This window comes from Lytechinus variegatus, chromosome 2 (genome assembly GCF_018143015.1).
Source record: "Lytechinus variegatus isolate NC3 chromosome 2, Lvar_3.0, whole genome shotgun sequence".
Taxonomy (NCBI): Eukaryota; Metazoa; Echinodermata; class Echinoidea; order Temnopleuroida; family Toxopneustidae; genus Lytechinus; species Lytechinus variegatus.
In genome coordinates, this window is record NC_054741.1 from 12,106,717 (window position 1) to 12,129,333 (window position 22,617).

A 22,617-nucleotide genomic window follows, 5' to 3' on the forward strand; every position below is an offset into this window, starting at 1 on the left:
TACACGGTTACGGAGTGACATCAGAAATATCCACTCACAGTATATTTCAAAATTTTTGTTTGATATGATGTAAAATGATGACCTTTGGATTATCCAAAAGAAGATTTTACAAAACAAGCTAAAGTTTTCTGTTAAATTGAAATTAAGTAAAAAACAATATATGTAGTCCCATATATAGAATTTCTTGTATGGTTTGGATTCTCCTATAAGGAGAGGCATGAAAAAAAAATTTATTTATGAAATTCCATATGATTTTTGATAGAAAAATTTGAAATAGAGCCAATATAATTTTTTTTTAAGGATGTCCACTTTTGCTTGGAATTTCCCTTATCCTTCCTTTTAGACTTGTACCTTAATTTTTTTAGACCCAAACTTTCCTCCTTAATTTGGAGCAATTGTGATTTGATTTGATATCACATTATTCGGATCATAACAAAGGAAAGAAGGTAACAAAGTTCATAAGTATACAAGAAAATAAAGATTAAGATAAGTCCAGGGGGTGTTTCACAAAGATTTAAGTATGACTTAGATCGCACTTAAATGTTGACGCGTACATGATATGCAACGATCTTATTGATAGATACACATTAGTGCGCGTCCTCATGACACAATCTGACCAATGCGGTCGAGCCTTTCATACTGTATGCAACTTGGTATTTAAGTGCGACTTTAAGTCATACTTAAATCTTTGTGAAACACCCCCCAGGTCATGCCTCATTACTGTCAATGCAGGGCAGTACTATAAATGTACAGTATCAATGGAAATAGCAGATACATAAACATATCACATATCTTAAGAATGAGAGCTGATGAATAAAAGTTTTTCAAGATGATATTCAAATTTTGGATAAAATACCTACTCACTAATATGACAAAACTTATACAGAACAGGATGAGCACGGATAAAAGTTATAGGTATCCTCGGTATCAGAGAAAAAGTGCACAATTGGCAAAGAATTTGGGTATCCCTTTCCTCTTTACAAAAAAATGATTGTGATGTATAATGATGATGATAATGACAGTGATTATTGTAACATATTTTTTGTATTCCCATAGATCCTAGAAATCCAAGAAGTTGGCTGCTACTCTGTGGATGACATTGTTGCCATTTTGAAGCAGGCCGATGTTTGGGGTGATCCTGAGAAGGCCCTTGATGCCCTCCAGGCCAAGGCTATGGCTGAGTATGCAGACAGGGTCTGGAAACCAATGCATGGAGATGACAATGAATACTTCCAACAGGCCATCAAAAATGACGATGTGAGCTCAACCTCTGGGTGGTGTTTCACAAGATTTAAGTGTGACCTGAAATCCCAGTTGTGCGTGGTATAGACTGCAGCACCGCATTGGTCAAAACACGAAGAGGATGGGCACTACTGCATATTAAACAATAAGATTGTGTGTTACATCTAAGTCACACTTATCTATTTGCAAAACACCCCCTTGTCCTAAGTTTTAAAGCATCTTACACTGCATTGAATATTCTGGATGATTTATGCTATTTTCATGTTGATTTTGGATGCCATATTGTATACTATACTGAACAGTGTGGCTCCTGTACAAAGCATACTTGGATTACAAATAAGAAAGGTTAACCCATTGCATACTGGATCTGGCTTGTTTCTGTACAATGCGTAGGGGAGTTACATAATTCAGTATTCAACCGGTTAAGACATTGCCTCCTGGAATCGGGTTGTCACTGTACAAAGCCAATGGGAATTACTGAATATATTAGTCATCTGGTTAAGAGACTATTTTGGCATCTGGAATCCCTCTTCGCATCTTTTCCGGTCTAAGTCTCCCATTCCAGCATAAGAATTCTTGTCGCCAAAAGGGACTTTGACTTTTTCAAAGTAACTTGTTCTGTTATAAACCGGAACTGTCAGTAATTTAAAAATTATTACTCTTTTATTTTATTTAGTCAGGAAGTTGTCTTTCAATAGTTACCTTATTGACATTTGATGCGATCATTGAAAGACTATCTGACAAAGTATTTATGCTGTAGTGTCCTATATGTGTGCTTGGTAAGTTGTTATTAATCATCACCGTTACCTCCATTGTACCTGTTGACAGCGCTCTATCAGGATGTTGATGGTTGAATATAACATGCGCAGCTGGGGCCGCGCCCAGACCGCGGCTAAGCTGATCATACGCAAAGAGTTTTCAGTGGACGACGTGGTGACAGCTGCAGAGGAATGCGGAGATATTCGACGTTCAGAAGAGTTCTTGAAGCAACAATGTTCTGTTTGCTTTGATGATTTACCAAGAAACAAGGTCAGAATTTCTAATATTTGGGGTTTTATGTCAAGAACACTTTAGTTTGTGTCTGAGTACTAGGGAAGGGAGCAAATTGTTAATAATTAAATTACAAAAAAAGTCATTTCTCATGCTGTTTCCCATGACCTCCGTTCTATTTGTCTTCCTCCTATTGTAATATCAATTTCACGGTCTCCCTCCTTTTTGTCTCACCTGCGAAGCAAAGTGAGACTATAGGCGCCGCTTTTCCGACGGCGACGGCGACGGCGGCGGCGGCGGCGTCAACATCAAATCTTAACCTGAGGTTAAGTTTTTGAAATGACATCATAACTTAGAAAGTATATGGACCTAGTTAATAAAACTTGGCCATAAGGTTAATCAAGTATTACTGAACATCCTATTAGAGTTTCATGTCACATGACCAAGGTCAAAGGTCATTTAGGGTCAATGAACTTAGACCATGTTGGAGGAATCAACATCGAAATCTTAACCTGAGGTTAAGTTTTTGAAATGTCATCATAACTTAGAAAATATATGGACCTAGTTCATGAAACTTGGACATAAGGTTAATCAAGTATCAATAAACATCCTGCATGAGTTTCACGTCACATGACCAAGGTCAAAGGTCATTTAGGGTCAATGAACTTTGGACGAATTGGGGATATCTGTTGAATTCCCATCATAACTTTGAAAGTTTATGGATCTGATTCATGAAACTTGGACATAATAGTAATCAAGCATCACTGAACATTTTGTGCAAGTTTCAGGTCACATGATCAAGGTCAAAGGTCATTTAGGGTCAATGAACTTTGGCCGAATTGGGGATATCTGTTGAATTCCCATCATAACTTTGAAAGTTTATGGATCTGATTCATGAAACTTGGACATAATAGTAATCAAGCATCACTGAACATTTTGTGCAAGTTTCAGGTCTCATGATTAAGGTCAAAGGTCATTTAGGGTCAATGAACTTTGGCCGAATCGGGGGTATCTGTTGAATTACCATCATAACTTTGAAAGTTTATTGGTCTATTTCGTTAAACTTGGACATTAGAGTAACCAAGTATCCCTGAACATCCTGTGCGTGTTTCAGGTCACATGTCCAAGGTCAAAGGTCAATGAACTTTAGCCGAATTGGGTGTATCTGTTGAATTACCATCATAACTTTGAAAGTTTATGGATCTGATTCATGAAACTTGTACATAAGAGTAATCAAGTATCACTGAACATCCTGTTCCAGTTTCAGGTCACATGATCAAGGTCAAAGGTCATGTAAGGTCAATGAACTTTGGCCATGTTGGGGTTTTTTGTTGAATAACCATCATATCTCTGTAAGTTTATTGGTCTAGTTCATAAAAAGAGGACATAAGAGTAACCATGTATCACTGAACATCTTGTGCGAGTTAGAGTAGTATGCAAAGTCAGCACTGCTGCTATATTGAACCGCGTGATGCAGGTGAGACGGCCAGAGGCATTCCACTTGTTTCCTTTTGCTCGTCACGCATTATTTCTTAGCTTCCTAATTTATTACCCCTTCTCATGAACTTCTACCCCATCTTATCTTCTCAATATACTCTCTCGTATGATTTAAACTTCAAGTGACCTGCATAAGACGCTGCCCTGCCCCTCTCCCCTTCTTTGTGTGTCTCTTTCTCAGTCTCTGTCTGTCTCACTTTATTTGTCTTGCTCTGTCTATCACTCTTCCTCCCCGTGCCTATCCCATATTCCCGTTTTCCTGTTACTTTTTATCCCATGACTCTGTTTATTCTTCATCTCTCTTGGGTCTCGGAAAACTTGACCAGTTAACATTTTGTACTTAGAAGAGATGTCATTTAGGAACGGTGTCCTGAAGGTAGACTTTCCCTTCTCTCCCCCTTTGCCTATACTCTGTTTCTCCTATTTTGTATGAAGTCAATTCAGGAACTTTCTCTATAATCGTCTTTAGGGGCTTTCCCTAAGAACAATTTCAGGGGTTTTACCACCCATTGTAATTTTGCAAATGCTAATTATTCTTTTTCAGCTGATATCCTTGATCAATTGCCAGTGCATGATGTGTCGGGATTGTGTCATCCAACATTTTGAGATCATTGCCAAGGACCAGAGTATCATGAAAGGAAAATGTCCGACATGTGACCAACCTGACCTAGATGATCCTGCGGTGGCAGCAAATTATTTTTCATTCCTGGATATACTTGTGAGCATATTTTCAGGAATATATACATTCTTTTATAATCATTTAGTTATTTGAATACCTTTAATGCTGACAAGTCAAATAGCTTTTTTTGTGTGTTTCGTATCATATTTAGCCACCCTTGATAAGACTACTGGTACAAACCATTCTTTATCTTCTACTGTACCTTGGTGAGCACAAGTCAATTGGTGGTGTTCCCATAAGTTAATCTGACTTTAGTTTACTCTTTTATTGACTGCTATTTTTTTCACCCTCGTTCAATATTCATGATATATAGATAATCCACAAATGACGCTCTCCAAAAACGTGTGGACTAAGCTGGTTTTATATCCAGTGTATTATAAAAATGCTACCCAGATAATTGACATATAGAAATGAAAAAAAAATGATTGTGTATTCCACATACTCAGAATATTGCTTTATGATTGATTAAAACTTTGTGGAACTGTTTTTCATGATATGATTAGATATAACTTGCATGTGTCAGTCCCTAAAGAATATGAGTTTGATGCACTGTATAGGGCTAGTATTTTGAGTGAAATTTTGTTGCATTGTGTATTATCAACTGCACCATGTACGATCCCTATTTGCTACTAATTGTATATTTTCAGCTACGGGAGATGCTGACTGCTGAAGTGTTTGAGCTGTTCCAGAGGAAGCTACGGGACTGGAACCTGATGCAGGATAAAAATTTCTGCTGGTGTGCTCATGTGAGTCATTTCTCTACTCTGTATTTTTTCTTATTTGTAAAGTTGGTGATAAAGTAGTTACCATGTGGTTGTCATGCAATTGGGGAGTATCAGGAGCGTAAAAAGCTAGTTAAGCAACTGAAATTTGATTTGTTGTGAAATACTGACTGATCACCCCTTTATTTTAGAAAGAGTGTGCTAACTGCTAATATATGTACAGAGCAATTTTATTATTTTGAAGGGCAGCTGTCAGAACAAACTGCTTGTATTTCTCTGTTATCAATATGATATTGATTCTTGTCCTTTTCCATTCTGGTTTCATCAAGATGCAACGTCCACTGTGTAACAGACTGTTCACTTCCATCAGCATCAATATATGTACGTCATCAGAATCACACAAAATATTTGTAACTCTGTGAATTCACTGTATCTCTCTTGCAGTGCAATTCTGGCTTTATCAACGGAGCACCAGACAGGCGCAAGATGCGATGCCCGGAATGCAACAAACTGACCTGTTTCGTCTGCAGGAAGCAATGGATGGAACAGCATGAGGGAATCAGTTGTGAGGCCTTCCAGCAATGGAAGGAGAACAACGACCCTGATCTACAAGCACAGGGTCTGGCTGCTCATCTTAATGAAAACGGCATTGGTAAGTTCAGATTTGTCTCTTGTTGAAGTGGTATCGTTCCAGTAACATGTTTTACATTTTTGTAATGCACCAATAATGACAAAGTGCCAGAGCCAAAGCTATGGTTATTATATTCAAACATCTTTGGATGCTTATGGAGCTGTTAGTATACAAATTTACACATCAGTGTGGATATTAGTAAGAATTACTTGGTAAAAGGTACTGGTAAAACAGTTCTTACATGCCCAAGGCATCCACAAGGGAAGATGTTTTGACTGTTTCGGAGGCACACCACGTATGAGTAATTATTCTTATGGCAATGCAAAATGAAGTGTATTATACATGTATATTTTTTTAAAGATAGTGATATTGATCCTATATTGTGATGAACCATCCTTATCCCAAACAAGGAACAAAGTCATAATAATTCATATATGACTTCATCCCTGGTCATCAGTTTATTTACACATTCTGCAAAATAAATTTCCTGGCCACTTGAGCCCGTGAAAAAAATATCACTATTACAAGGATCCACTTATGACTCCTAATAATATGATCTGCAATTTATACAAGAATGATCAGTCATTGTTTCTGCTGTTGCTTTCAGTGTTGATAGTGACAGTACTATATATTGTATATTCGTTCATCTTTGTAAATGTCTGTTCAGAGTGCCCTCGTTGCAAGATGAGGTATGAGCTGGCCAAGGGAGGATGTATGCATTTTAAATGTCCACAATGTACATTTGAATTCTGCTGTGGATGCAATCAACCAATCAAAAGAGGAGAAGTAAGTTCAAATGATGCGCATGTATTGTGAAAGAACACAATTGTTCTGCAGTCGAGTGTTGTTTTTTGTGTTGATAGTTTTTGACTTTGAAAATCTGTTTTCATTAGTTGTAAAAAATGTGTTCTTCTGCTCCAAATTAGCAAGAAAGTATTTATGTGACTTGTAATATCTTTATTTTTTTTGTACCATGTTAAGCTCCATTCTGAAATTCTTCTAAATATCTACGACCGATAGCTTTGATACTTCACTTGATTTATGACTATTTTTAGTATGCATGTGCTACATAAAGGTGTATTGTACTGTGCAATATGGTCACTATACTTGAAGATAAGGGTGAATGAGCATGACTCACACTAAAAGATTTAGGCCACTGGGTCTTTTCATCTAGAGAAATTTCTTTAGAATAATTTCAGATGTGGAATATATAGCAAATAATCACCTCTAGGTTCCAGGCAATTAGAAAAACTATTTCTTTCTTGTAAACTATCCTTCTCAGTTTCTCTTTGGAAAGAAAAAGAAAATGAGAGATATTTTTATCTTTATCCACGTCATTTTGAACATGGTGGTTTTCCCTAGACTTTCACCTTTGGAAATGCTTTGCTTGCTATTGATCATCTGTATGAGTGGAACTATGCATATTAATGGTACTTTTGACCTATTTTTTTTCAGGCTTGTGCCAAGTTTGCTTCCTGTCTCAACAAGGGTCTCCATGCTCACCATCCAAGAGACTGTCTGTTCTATCTCCGGGATGAGGAAATCGCTTATCTCCAAAATATTCTTGAAGTGAGTGTCATTCCTCCCCCATTTCCCTCTCCCATCCAAAGAAAATGGCAGTCAAGTAGTTCAGTTTTTGTTGTAGAGTAGTGGTGGTAGTTTCAGCAGCAGCAGGTGGTAGTTTTGGTAGTAGTAGTAGTAGCAGTAGTAATCAAATTAGTAGAAGTAGTAGTACTAGTAGTAGAAGTAGTAGTAGTAGTAGTAGTAGTAGTAGTAGTAGTAGTAGTAGTAGTAGTAGTAGTAGTAGAAGTAGTAGTAGTAGTAGAAGTAGTAGTAGTAGTAGAAGTAGTAGTAGTAGTAGTAGTAGTAGTAGTAGTAGTAGTAGTAGTAGTAGTAGTAGTAGTAGTAGTAGTAGTAGTAGTAGTAGTAGTAGTAGTAGTAGTAGTAGTAGTAGTAGTAGTAGTAGTAGTAGTAGTAGTAGTAGTAGTAGTAGTAGTAGTAGTAGTAGTAGTAGTAGTAGTAGTAGTAGTAGTAGTAGTAGTAGTAGTAGTAGTAGTAGTAGTAGTAGTAGTAGTAGTAGTAGTAGTAGTAGTAGTAGTAGTAGTAGTAGTAGTAGTAGTAGTAGTAGTAGTAGTAGTAGTAGTAGTAGTAGTAGTAGTAGTAGTAGTAGTAGTAGTAGTAGTAGTAGTAGGCAGTAGTAGCAGTAGTAGTAGTAGCAGTAGTAGTTGTTAGTAGCAGCAGCAGCAGTAGAAGTAGTGGTGGTAGTGGTGGTGGTGGTAGAAGAAGACAAGTAGTAGTACTAGTAATTCACATGGGCACAGAGATGGTTATATTCAGATATTTTGAATGTTAATAATTTTGAGAAGGATCCATGCAATTTATTGAGATGGCTGATATATTTTCTTAGGATGAAGGAGTGGAGTTCAACAAGGAGCCCCCACAAGGAGCTGACGAGAACGAGGAGGGGAAATGTGGAGTCCAGGAGCAGAAGGAAGGACCTAATGGCCTAGAAGATAATAAGTGCGGGAGGAATGTCACACCCGGGAATGCTGGTCTCTGCAGGTTGGTCAAATTCTTCCTTTTCTCCACTGTTATATCAAAGAATTGAAAGGGAAATTGTCTTCCTCCATTTAGTTATTCAAAACTTAAGAGATTAATTACAGATGAGAAATAAATTGTGTAATTAAAAAAATAAGTAAAGAATTGTTTTACCATTGAAGAAGAAAAGAAAGTTTATATTTCTCAAGTAAGTCTTGTCTCAACCCCCCCCCCCCATTTAAAATGTGATACAGTAGTAGGTTTATTTTGACTGCATATTTGATGAGGCTGTAGAAATTCTTACTATTCTGAAATTTACATAACACTTTTACAGATCTATTTTCAGATTCATATATATTTAGTGGTTTTCTCAGGACATTTGTATTTTAGGCATTTCATCATAACATACCAACAATATGCAATATACAGTATGAAATTTGCCGTAACATGGCAAACTAAAATGCATAGTAGCCTCTTACCATCATGGTATAAACATAAATAAACTATAAAATTGACAAGATAAGAGGGTTTCAGATTAATTTTTTCGATAACAATAGCGCTGTACCTCACATATGTTAGATTTGTCTTTTTTGGTTGTGATAACGGTACAATGCAATGGACATGATAAAATAAATATATGACCATTGAAGTAGGAAGATGCATTTTAGCAACCAATTTGTTGCTTTGAATTTATTTAAGGATCTGTAGAAATCATTCGTTCTCATTACTGTTTTATTTTTTACATTTTAAACTTGTTCAATTTGAAATGCCATGTAATGAAATAGTTTGACTCGCTCATATCCACATTGCCTGCATTGTGATTATCATGTTTTTTTATGAGAAAAGATGTAACTCATAGATTTCATGAATTTGTAAGCTTTCAGTGTTAGATGCTTGTTTGCTTTTTATCTACATATTCAATTGAATTTAATGTTTGGGTCACCTGTAAAAATCAAGCTAGGATAAGACTGGAAGAAGAACAAGCATAATGTTTCATCAAAACAGGTTTAAAGAAGAAAGTCATAGGATTTTTTGGTGATCAGACCAGATTCCTCACATTCGCATTATCTGTAAAATATATATATATTTTTCCTATTATGAAAATATTTTTCATTTGTCTCTTCAAGGATTCACTACATTGAGTACCTGGTTGGATTGATCAATGGCAAAAACATTGATCCTGCCAAGAATTTCCCAATTGCACAGCTTGAGGCCATTTTGAACCGTGAAGAGAAAGCAGTTCCAATTAGGCGGCCAGGGGAAGCAGATCCTGATTATAGGAGGCGTCTGCTTCAGGTATGTGTTATGAGATTTTTTAGATTTCATTTCTCTACATTTAGATCTACAATATAATGTTAGATTTGTTTTCTAGGCATGGGCATGTATGTATTTAAAGTTTAAAATCCATTTTGTTATAGGCTGAAAGCCATATACGAAGGACATTGTAATATTTATGATAAATGCATTATCTTTAACTACCCCCCTAGAAAAACAAACACCCCCCCATGCCTCAGAAAACACTCTTAGCCATCAATAATTATTTAAAGCAGGAGTTAGTGCAGAAAGTTTGCAATTGCAAAGCTATATCTAGACAGACATAAAAACTTTTATCTAGTGAGCTTTCTAGTGAGTATTTTGTATTGAGTGATTTCATCTTGAAAAAAAAACACATTGCATTTGATTTTTCATCTTTAATAAAGAAACGCTCCATAAAAGCGATTTCCTTGTGAATGAAAAAAGTAAAATATTCCTATACACATTGCTGCACTAAGTCCAGGTAGGGTAAATGGGTACAGGCAGTAGGTAGGATTTCCTCAATAAGATGTGAGGGCCGGAATCAGTTGCCTGGCCTAGCATTTGTAACACAGGACAGGAGTACATCGAGCACCAAACAAATTGGATATATGGAAGAGCTGTGGTGTAGTGGTTCTGACTCTCGCCTTGTAAACAGAGGGTCATGTGTTCGAATCCTAACACGGTGTAGCGTCCTCTGGCAAGGCTTTAATCCACACTTTGCCACTCTTGACCCAGGTGCTAAATGGGTACTTGGTAGGATGCAAAAGATATTGTATGTTTGAATTTGCCAGCGCCATAATGAGGCTGCGATGAATGCAAGGAATGCTCCCCAGGGAGTGGAAATTGTGCACTTTTTGTGCGGGATTGAATTTAATCCAATGACCAGGGTAATAATATGCTGTAAAGCGCTTTGAGCCGTTCTGGGAAAGCACTTTATAAAAAATTGGCTAATATGAATTGTTTTTATTTTTTATTTTTTCTTAAGGAGGTGCAAACTAAACTTCCTTTGAAAAAATTATCCAGAGACAGAGCAAGATGAAGGAAAGGAAAACAACATTCTGCAGTGAAGAAAGAGAGAAGCACAAGAAGGGAAAAGAAAAATGGAAGCAAAGATGAAGAAAATAGGTGATCTTGGAAGTGGAATGCAACTTTCATTACACTTTCAAGATGGCAGGGAGGAGAGAGGAATAGTGGAAGAGCCCATGACATTCCTGTTGGATTGCTCTAGGAATGCATGGAGTGCATGCACTCTGCATGCAAAGATGAAGCTGGAGGAAGGATTCATGGACGATTGTTGGTGAGTTTCAGTGATGCTGAGGAGATGGGGAAGAGCTTGGGGACAATCGGAGGCAGCTGGGGAGTGGTGGTAGGGGTGATGAAGGCTCGGACTAGAGGGAACAGAGGAGGTTCGTGGGAAGAAGATGGAGTGGTCTAGAAGCTGTGGAAGTGATGGGGATCAGCGGGCTTACATGTATAGGGAAGGAAGGGAAGATTATTAATCGTCAGAAGATGCTAGATCATCACTGGAGAAAAATGGATGAAAGTACGGGGTTAGGGAGAGCATGAAAGATATTTTTGGAAAAGAGGAGAGTTCCAGAAGGTGCCGGATTGAGCAGAATCGAGGATTGTGATGTTCAAGGGATGCACTAGAAAGATGAATAACTTTAGAGAAGCTAGAGGAGAAAAATATCATAAGGAACAAAGTCCCCAGATTCCTGAGATACTGAATATAACATTTTCATGGAATTTCTAGCCAAGCACAGAATTCAAGGAATTCCATGGAAACACAATTTTTCATACCAAAAATTAAATTTTAGAAAATGCAGTGAAAATCAAAGCAAAATCCAATGCAACAAAAAACCATGTATCAGTGGAAAATCTACCAATGAAATCTACATATCTAATGGGTTGTAATAGACTTTGTTCACAAAGCTTTATCTGCATACTGCTGTGCTTGTTTGTATAGGCCTATAATAGAAAATTAACATTATGCTGAGATTTCACTTTCTAGGCCTACAATTACATTATCACATGTTTTGTGAAGGGCACAGAGGTTGCATTTTAGAACACAGAAATTTGGGGACTTTATGCTAATGGTCTGAGGTGGATATGGAGAATGGGAATGATTCCAACATAATGGGACTGGAAAAATGGGGTCATTCAAGGCGGATCTGAGAATGACACTAACAAGGATAATGAGAAAAAGAAAATCATGCTAGACAGACGGTCTTTGATGACTGCCAGTCCAGTGATCTCTACTTTCAGAGGGTAGAAGAAAGTACATGTAGTTGTATAAGATAATCATCTCAATTTCCACAATTTAATTTGAAAATGTACAGAGTTTTATCTTTGATTATCACAAAAAAATATATGTGAAGTATAATATCATCATTTGAGATTTATATTTTATCTCAATTTAACAACAGAAAGTGGCTATAAACCACTTTTAACAGGACTGATAGCTATTCTTTATAATACTATAATATATCATTAATATTGTAAAGATGTGCTCATCTTACCATAAACTCATTCAACAGAAACATCTTAAATCAGAGTCAGGAATTTGAATCAGTAAAAACAAGGTGTGATAAATTAATAATTGTTTTTTTAATGAAATTCATCAGAGGAACTAAAGAAACAATTATAAAAGCGATTTGTATGATGACAATCATCACTTCATTTTATCAGTTTCTCTAGCAAGCTTTCATGGTTTTTGTGCTATAGAAAATTAAAATATGTGTCTTTATAAATATGAAATGAAATAGATCAACAAAAAAAAACTGTTAAGACACTGTATTCTGTAATCAGAACAAAAACCTATTCTTTCCATGAAATGCAAACAAAATATTTTCCTCTAATTGTGCTTTTTATAGAACTATTATGAAATATTAAAGACATACACTGATATCCAACATAATGAACACTTGGTATACACTCACGTGACTTGGATATATACATGTTTTATAAATCAAGACATACTCTTTAGTGATGAGTTGATGTTAATGGAGAAGTCACTAGGGTATGTGATGTTAATATTTGCTCTATACATAACCTGACTTTTTCTTTTCTTTTTTTTTTAACTACCGGTAGATTGCACTTACCTTTTCCATCCAATTAATCAAAACGAGACAAAATAAAAAAAAATGATTGTGTTATACACCGTTTTAGAATTCGTCAAGTGTATGCTTGAATATTTTGTCTAAAATTCTTGAATTAATCATTTATGAAAGAAAAAAAGTATACTTGAATTTGAATGAGAGAAAAACAATACAATTTTCTGATATGATGTACATTGATTGCTGAAGAAGCCATGTTATTAATGACATAAGTTTTAAAATGATTCATGTATCTATGTGCTTCCTTTCAAAGAAGCCGTGTTTATTTTATTGATATTTGTATATACGGGGTTGTCATGGAAATTCAGCATGGCACATGAATGGGACTTTTACTTCTAAATAAGAGGTAAAGGCTGAAGTCTTACAGGAATTGTGCTCTTCTGAAAGAAATGACAAGCTGTCAGAAAATTATCAGAAATTTGGTGGATAATTCCCCTATTCTGATCATTCAACCTCTTAATGTTTTTCACATTGTAAAGAAACAAACCATTTATGAACCTGTTTTCTGGGGACATACCAATAATGTCTTTACATCATAAATGGTAATCTTTTTGACATTGGCAATCTGGTTGATGGTTTCCCTTATCTCTTTCATTAATGAATTTCAGTTCAACATAAATGTATTTTCATCATGCCAAGAAATTGGATGTATGGTATTTTTTCACCCATTAAGGCTTATGTGTATACTCCTTCATATGCTCTATACATAAAAATGAAATGCATACATGTATTTCAGTCACATTTACAAGCCACTGATAACAGTGAACTACTTACGTTTACTTGATTTTATGAAAATTATTGTCCTGCGTCGGTTGCAGTTTTTATTTTTATTTTTTATGTGCCTCTTCATTACATTCATGGACTAAACTTGTTTCCTGCAATATTTCTGTGGTTTAATTTCAAAATTTTGTCTTAAAAGTTGATTCTTGCCAATCATGTTATACTGCCTGAACACATCACACTACAATGCAATAGTCTATAATCATGAGCCACACTTTCTTCAATGTACAAGAATTGGCCTTGATTTTGTCAACTAGAGCTCTAGAGATTTATATTTGTATCATTGTTTTTTCTTAATATTAGTTTGTTTTATGTTTTGTGTATCACTATAGATCAAACTTTTTAATTATGAGAAATTTGCCACAACAAATATGTCAATATGCTGCAAGTACTTATTATAACCTAAATCTTGCATAAACAAGATAAAATGCAAGAGTTAAATATATACAAATAGTTATTAGTTGTATACATTACATTTAAATGTTATTGAATTATTATTATGCCATTTTCCTCTATTATATCCTATTTTATTGTATTTTTTTTTATTATACTAGATTATTTTTATTTTTATATCGAACATGTCAATTTTCTGCTTATAATTGAATGAACATATAGAATATCTGCAAAGTACGATGTATAGAACATGTGACAGTGTTAAGTCACACACTGTGAAAGTTATGTCAAGTGTAAATTTGTATATAGAACAATTTGTTTCATGTGTTATGGAAAATTGGCAAATTCCAAAAGACTGTACATAACATGACTGAAAATGATTCATTTGATATCTGGAATTGATCTCATAAAGAGAACACTCAAAGCATGTGTAACCTGTACATACATACATTTTAAAAGATTGTACCATCGTACTCTGTTTGAAAAAGATTTCTAAGCCAGTTTGGCTTTTATTTTGCTTTGTAGGGTCATTCTTTTTTCAAGTGACACTTTTGGTCACACGTGGAACCATCTAATTTTGATCATTGAGGGTAATATGATATATATCTCCCTTTCTTATAAAGAAACATTTATTTCCTATGGAATGGACATATTACTATATATTTGTAAATACTCATTTTCATGGTCTCATTAGACCTAGTTTCACAAATGACCAAAATGTATTGTCTCTAAAACAGAAGATTGACCACTAAAATGGTCATGTAAACAGCTTAATTTTTACTTGGATTTCAAACAGAGGACTCTTGCATAAAATGCTCAGGGTAAGAGTTTGAGAAAAAAAACATAAAATGGGAGATGTTTTATGCTTGATGAGGAGAAAACGTAGGTTGAATTGAATAATTTTGCTCAGGACTTTGACCATGTGACTAAGGATGTCTCTAAATGACTCATTAACTTACCAATCAATGGGAGAGAGCAAATGATATGCATGCCAATGTGTTTCCAAATATTGCTTCAAGCTCCTTGTTCACATGTGAATGTAAATACCAAGACCACCATATACATCTTGTGAACATCATGATACTTTGTTTTTTTTTTCAAGACAAAAAAAATAGAAAAATTATATGTTGTATATTTCATACTTTCTCATTCACTTTTCATGTGTAAAGCAAGAAGTGACAAGTTTACTCTTTTTTTTGTATTCATATTTCATAATGTTCCTCTCTAGTACTTGTAAAGGGGTATTAGTGCCATTGCATCATGCATATACATGTATATAACTCTATTATCCATTACTAAAAAAAATGTGGAAAACAGCTAGATACACAAAAATATATATGTGTGGAAGAAAAAGAAAAAAAAATCTAGAAAAATCAGTAGAAAAAAAATAATTGGAAAAACTCCCCATGAATAAAAAGAAAAAAGAAAAAGTAGGCTTTACTCTAGAAAGCAAATAATAAAAAATAAACAAAAAAAAAAAATCCTGAACAAAAAAAACCAAAAACCAAAAGATATAATACAAGAAAAAGAGGAAAAAACATCAAGTACCAAAATCTATTTTGTGCAATATGTCGTACATCTGTTCAACAATTTTGTTGTAAGTTTGAGAATGCATCAAATTTATTTTCTATATAAACTTTAATAGTCATTGTACTATAGTTGATTCACCCAGAATAGAAAAAAAATCTTTATTTTTGTATGTTCTCATGTATAAGTTGTATTTTTCTGTATACATAACTTTGTTTCAAATGAAGGTATATCTTAAAGCCATAAGCCTATTAATAAGTAAAAGTGTTGTATGAGTATGATTATTTTGACAGTACTTGAAAAAAATCTCAGTATTTGAGTACATTATGATTACAAGCCCAGCATAAAACTAATTGTGCCTTTAGAGTGATAATATGCAACTAACACCTGACCGTAAACATAACATTTTAGTCAATTATGTCATGTATTCTTATTATTATGATATATTTCATTAGTATATATATGCATATTTTATCAGGTATTTGTGCTCCATGATTTCTGAATGACAGATGGGTTGTGATGACCTGTAAAGATTGAAAAGACATATTTGCTATATTAGCCTTCCAACAGAATGAATAGGTATTTAAATCTGAATGCTGTTTTATTGACTTTTTAAAAATTGAAACCAGTGTTCAGTGCACTTCTCCATTACGATGATATCTTCATGATAACACTGAGCGTTCAGTCTGAAAAATCTAAATATGTATTATTGTCTAATACGATACTGTCTGAGATACAAGTATGTTTTTATTCAAATTTTTATGTACATATGTTCTTCAACTGACAATATTAATCTAATCAGCATATACACTCCAATCAGGTCCCTACGTTCATCAAACTCTGGTTCCCTAGTTATTCCTAAATCCATTAAGACATGGGGGGCTCGGGCTTTTGCGCATGCTGGCCCTGTTCTATGGAATGGTCTTCCCCTGACAATCCATGAATGCACGTCCATTGATACTTTTCAATGTTACCTTAAGACTCGTCTATTTAATGCCTCTTACTCTTAATTGTTCCTGGATCTATTACTATTATATTTGTACCTGTTCTCTTTCGTTCTTTCTTTCTTCTTTCACTGCGCCTTGGGCATTCTACCGAGTGGATTTGGTGCATTACAAATCACATATATTATTATTATTTATAGAAATATCTAGATATTGGTAGACAGCAATTTTGAAATACTTTATAGACCTGTTCAATTTGAATTTTCAACGTCTAACACCATCATGAAAAAAATGGTTAGACGGAGCTAGATGGCGTTGTTAGAAGGTATTTTTTTTACAGGGCCAATATCATTCGTGTTGCAGTGATAAAGGAACCATCCGTAGTACTGCGGTACTGTAATATAGGATGGTTTATGTTTTGTGTGTCTTTCATCAGACATAATGGTATGCTGAATGATGTTAATCTTGTAAAATTATACTGTATTTATGAAAAGATTCTGCTGTGAAAACTGTTACTGAACCCAGATGGGTAAATTGAAATTTGTTTTTTTATCAAAAAATAATGGGATGTGATCATACTAGTATTCTATTTTAGTTCAGTCTATGGCAAATAGCTGGTTGCTGGAAGAGTGCTTTCCAATTCCATTTTTTCATCTAATTTTTCAAAGCTCTAAACATGTATTTTTTTTATTTTTTATTATTTATTTATCTTTTTTTTTTTGGGGGGGGGTGATTAATGGCTTGGAGAAGGAGACTTATTTCTGTGCATTTAATTAAGTCCCATACAGCTTTTAATAAAAAATCATATTGCATCATATTTACCATGCATTTATGTACTACAAAATATATATATCCCACAAATATATGGATACACCGCATAAACCTGTGCTATTAACCTAAGGCTTCCTTATCCTTCATAAAAGCATTTATTTTCAATGCAAATCTGACATTAGCTAATATTTTCAATAATTTACAAGTGTGTGTCTAATGATTCTTTGCATAAAACATGAATTAGTTTGTAATATAATATTTCCCTTGAGTTTAACTACAATTTTCAAGATGTGTAAATTGCCATTTATCAAGATGTTATTTTGATTTAGCTATTATCAGATGTAAAATATCAAATTTGATTTTGTTTATATGTAAAATGTGAAGCATGTGAATGAATTGTCCACAACTCTAAAGATGCAGGGTACACTAATATTTTAGCACTTCATTGATAATGTATATGTTTATTAACAAAGAAAAAATGGAAAGTGATTAATACCATGTTCACATTTGCTCTACGGCGGCCATACAGCGAGTCGAAATCAGCTGTTTTATGCATTTTTACTAAAACCACCTATATGTAACTGGTACAAACAAATGTTAAAACGGCTGTATTTGACTCGCTGTACGGCTGCCGTAGAACAAATGTGACCAAGGTCTTAATAACCTCCATCATTGCATCTGGGGTGCTATGGTATTATTTCTTTCATTGTTAAAAATCATTTATTTTCTGCTTCAAACTATATTTGCTATCTATATATGTACATGTAGTCTTTGATTCTGTAGTGCTTGGTAGATGTAGTTTCATAGATGCTTCATAAAAAATCTGATGCTCACACATTAGTTTCTGTGTATTCATGATCTCGTTAAAACTTCTTAAAAGTATATTCTATCAATTTTGTTTGTGTATGAATTGTATATTCAAATATTGTTGTGTTTTGTAGTTCACATAGATCCACTCATGGCTTATTTTTAGTTTATAGTGCTTTGTAGTTTTAGTTTCATACATGTAGCTGTAGCATAATGAAAAGAAGAGCTGGAGTATAAGTGCGAGAGATTTCTGTGATTTTGTATTTATGGGCAATACCGCAAATAGGGGGCTCATTAAAAAAGTTTAGTGTCATGAAACTAGATATTTTTTCATGTTATTGCAAATAGTTTAGTAGTACATAATGAATCTTTAAGTATACATAGTTTGACCCGTATAAGAAGTACAGGGCTGTTTCGCCTATAAATTTAATTAATTTATAAATGAAATACCAATCATGTATCAACCCCAACCATTTACAGGTAAGTGTGTAAAAATGTTTTCCCCCTTTCCCACTTGATTAGAAGATATTTGAATGTAGTTTAGTTTCAATTTATTCTCCAAGGTATTCATTAGGGAGAAGAATCTCATTTGAGAAATGGGTGGACATATTTGGAATGTTAGGTTTTTGTCTTTATTTGATATATTTTAAACTTTAATTGAAAATTTCATGAATTTTGAAAAGAATTTTTTCTTAGGATAAAACCTCTATTTGTAGACAAGAGGCATTTAAAACAAAAAATTTAGTATATAAACCAAGGTTTATTACCTAGAATTCACATATTTGTAGTTTAAGATTTAGTTATCAGCACTGGCATACAGATAGGGAGGGCCATGGATCCCCCCCCCAAAAAAAAAATAAATAAATAAAAATTCATGACCAAGACACAAAAAGAGAAAAGGAAAAGAGAAGGGTGAAATATGACATCACTTTTTGAATATTATGTCAAAATCTATCACCAAATTAGATTTTTGGTAAAATAAATGCCGAAATATTTGCTTGTCACTTCACTCGCAACCAAATTTTGGCTGATACACCATGCCTGGCCTTCTCAGTATTTTTGGTTCATTACACAGGTCTCTGCTATTATAAACTATTTCTAATTACTGGTAGTATGCACATGTACATGATTAATCAATTCTGTATACTTTCATTTATACCTAATAATATATTGAGTTATTATTCACAGATTTCTAATGGCATCATCAAAATCTAGCATTGGATTGGAGTATAGGCCAGCATCAGTCGACAACAACTACTCTCATCCCATCTTATTTTCTTCAGAGTTGAAGTTCACTTGCTATCTAATTAGATAATGAACCTAAGCTAAACTATTAATCTTAGGATGTCAATTATTTTTTTTAGAAGATGTCCAACCATAATACCGTGTGTGCCAAAACTCTTGAAATGGCTGCCAAAGAAAGAAAATATATGATTTGGGAAATGGTTTTTATGAAAACATGGAAATCTCAGTCAACTCTCATATACGGCACCAAACATTCTGAAAACGTGTGAACACTTCTGATTTTTCGGATCGGATCCTGGCACGCCTATACACAATCTATGTAATTTCTCCATTCTCTGGGGAGCATTTCAACAAGAAGTCCGAGACTCAATTGCTAGGCATGCTACATAGACTTTCGCATCCAGGTAAAATCATTTAACACCTGGAGTGGCAAGAGTGGCAAAGTGTGGATTGATGCCTTGCCAAAAGATGCTAGGCCGTGGTGGGATTCAAACACATGACACTCTGATTTCAAGGCAAGATTTCGAACCACTACACCATGATGCTTCCATACATACATTACATTACCTACATATCGGGTACACTTCACGCATGAACTAGTTTTGGATTTTTAAGTTCCATGTGAAAAGTTAAGTCCATGAACTATTCATAATACTTCCCCCAAATCATGAATCATATACTAAAATTTAACACATTATTATTTGGCAGCCATTAGAGAGAGAAAATGGGTCCACTTGGTCACATCATTTAGGTTAGATTGACATCTTATAGAAGCAAATTAATTTATACACTCATTGTGGTAGACCATTTCAGTGCAAGGGGCAGTCAATAAAGAGCGCAGTGAAATGCTTGGGAAGAGCGTCCAGCAGCATTGAGTGAGTAGACAGACATCATGTATCCCCACTGTTGGTTGTGTACAAAACATGTGAGGAAAATGGTGGAGGGGTGAAGGAATAGGTGATTATTTTTTTTTGACATTTTAAGTTTTTTTTTTCAAGTTTTTTTTTCTAAATTTAGAAATGAATTTATTCAATGGTTTCTGGGAAAGAAAAGGTGGAATTTTCCTCGTGACCCGCCCTTGTGCCCTTTTCCAAACCCCCTCATGTTTTATACACAGCCGCTTGCATTTTGAGAAGGTCTACTTACTCGATGATGTGGGCCCCTAAGCGAAAAAATCACTAGTGTCCTGTCTTCCCCTTGTAATGTCTTTGATTTGATCTAGATTTTTGCATTTTAACCTACTGTACTAGATGTACCCACGATAGGATAGTGTATTAGCGCAAAGCTTCATGTGTATAGCTCAACAATTTTTTTGTAGCACTCTATATTAGTTTGTGTGTTAATCAAAATTCAAACTAGTGTAGGATATCATAATTCGCATATACATGTACTTGTATTCTAAGTGTTGATAAGTAGTTGTAGACTGTTATATTACATTGTTTGCCAAGTTAATTTCCATATTTTATTTACTTTATTCAGTTTTAATTAACAGTTTGTAAATTACTGTGAAATGGTATCTGCAGGTGTTACTATTTGTGTTTATTGATTTACAGGAACAGAATAAAATATTTGAAAAAAAACTTAACCAGAAAAGAAAAAAAAACAAAAACAAATCAGAATAATATTCTCTGTTTTAATATTGCCTCAATTTTTTTTTAATTTTGGGGGGGCTGAGTTGTAAAGAGGAAGGATTGAGTGATTAAAAGCTAACATAAGTGTTTGATTGCTGTAATGGATGTAAAAAAGATGGGTCAGTCAGGTTTTTCTCTCTTTTTTTGGCCTTTTGCCACTTAACCCTATCTAGGCCTTCACGCAATATTTTTGCAGCGCAAAATTTTTTGACCGCGCCGCTCACTGACGTTATACTTCCAAGTCTTGCGCAACTTTTGAGACCAACTTTGCATTGCCCGGGTACATGGTTCCGAAATTACGCAACATTATGTCAGACCGAAAATTGCTCAAAAACATGATTTTGTGTACAAAGTCAATGCAAATTGTGTTTTCAACCAAAATTCATAAATGTATGATTATTTTTGATTTGCACATTTATTTTATGCTTTTAATGATCACAGAAGAGTCCCCAACAAATTTCATTGAAAAAACAATAACAAAAAGTAAAAAAACAAACAAATACATAAATTGCAAAAAACAATATAATACATAAGAAAATGATTTGATATCGCTATTTTTTTCATGTACACTTGCTAAGAACACCACAAAGAGTTTCTATACCAAAAATAAGTACATTTGGAGATATTTTTAGGGAGTTAGAGGAAAAAGTATGATTTTGCATACTAATTACGCATAAATTAGCATAAGCACTAATAGCGATTCTCTTGAAATACTATGCAATCTTGTAGATTATGTCCCAGGCAACCCGCGTGCCAATTTTCGGTGTGATCGCGCGGTCAACGGCTGAGATCATAGGGGGGGCGGGCCTGGGAGCCCCCCTGCCATATGAACTCCCAAAATACCCCGGCCTAGATAGGGTTGAAAATAAAGAGGCAAGTCAATAAAAATTGGGTTCAGTCTATAAATTTTTTTTTGGGGGGGGAGGTGGTTAAATTTGAATAAAGATATAAAATTTTGCAAAAGTCGGTTGGATTACAGCAAACATTTTTTTTTTGGGGGGGGGCCTAATTGTAATACCTATCAAATCAAAGGACATTTGCAAAACATTTGTGATATAATATGTATGTAGCTGAACATGTATGATACATTACTGAAATTTATTTCTGTTCATGTAAATGTAAATTATCAGTCTTATTTTAGCTTTTGGTGAAATGTTATTTGCTACCAAATAGGGGGGGGGGGTTCTGAAACTATCATGAATACCTTATTTTCCTGCTTTCACTTTGAAAAAATGCCATCAGTAAAATGTTCAAAAGCAGGAAGAGACTACCCTTTGCAGGGATGGAGAGGGAATATTTTCTTTCCTTATACCGACATCAAGGTTCAAGCCATTTTACCTTCAGTACAAATGATTTTCACACAAAAGTTGAAAAGTAGAAAATTAATTTTAAAAGCTGAACTCTCACATTCTTATCTAATGTGCCTCCAATGGGTTTCATACTCGAACCATAGAGCCACAAAAATCTTCATAATCGCCAACCAATGCAGTTAATTCCCTAAATACCGGTAAAATGTGACTTTGTCTCTTTAATTCTTTTAATCATAAGTTTCCCCAAATTGTTTGGTATAAAAGAAATTCATACAAACTCTCTGGCCTGCATTCTCAAGAGGTTTCAATTATACTGTGGTACAAAACCATGGACCATGCAGATTTCTTATATTATCATGCTTTGATAAGGTGCCCTTTGCCAAAAAGGGTGCATTTGTAATTGGAATTTTCTTTGTGCATGCGGTGAAACAAAGTAATAATGTACAAAATTTTGCATAGTCAATGGTTTTGTACCATGGTATAATTGAAACCCATTTT

The 22,617-nt window shown here is 34.5% G+C and overlaps 1 protein-coding gene across 1 annotated transcript in view; it reads left to right on the forward strand.

Moving 5' to 3' along the window:
• LOC121407338 overlaps positions 1–11,754 on the forward strand; it is a 54,472-nt gene extending 42,718 nt beyond the window's left edge. Inside the window, 10 exon segments of the mRNA XM_041598375.1 lie at positions 1,057–1,257; positions 2,071–2,271; positions 4,274–4,447; positions 5,056–5,154; positions 5,575–5,782; positions 6,429–6,547; positions 7,217–7,330; positions 8,169–8,323; positions 9,427–9,595; positions 10,581–11,754. Coding sequence (XP_041454309.1) covers positions 1,057–1,257; positions 2,071–2,271; positions 4,274–4,447; positions 5,056–5,154; positions 5,575–5,782; positions 6,429–6,547; positions 7,217–7,330; positions 8,169–8,323; positions 9,427–9,595; positions 10,581–10,634 — 1,494 coding nt within the window. The 3' untranslated portion in view covers positions 10,635–11,754.
• Positions 11,755–22,617: the final 10,863 nt, after the last annotated feature.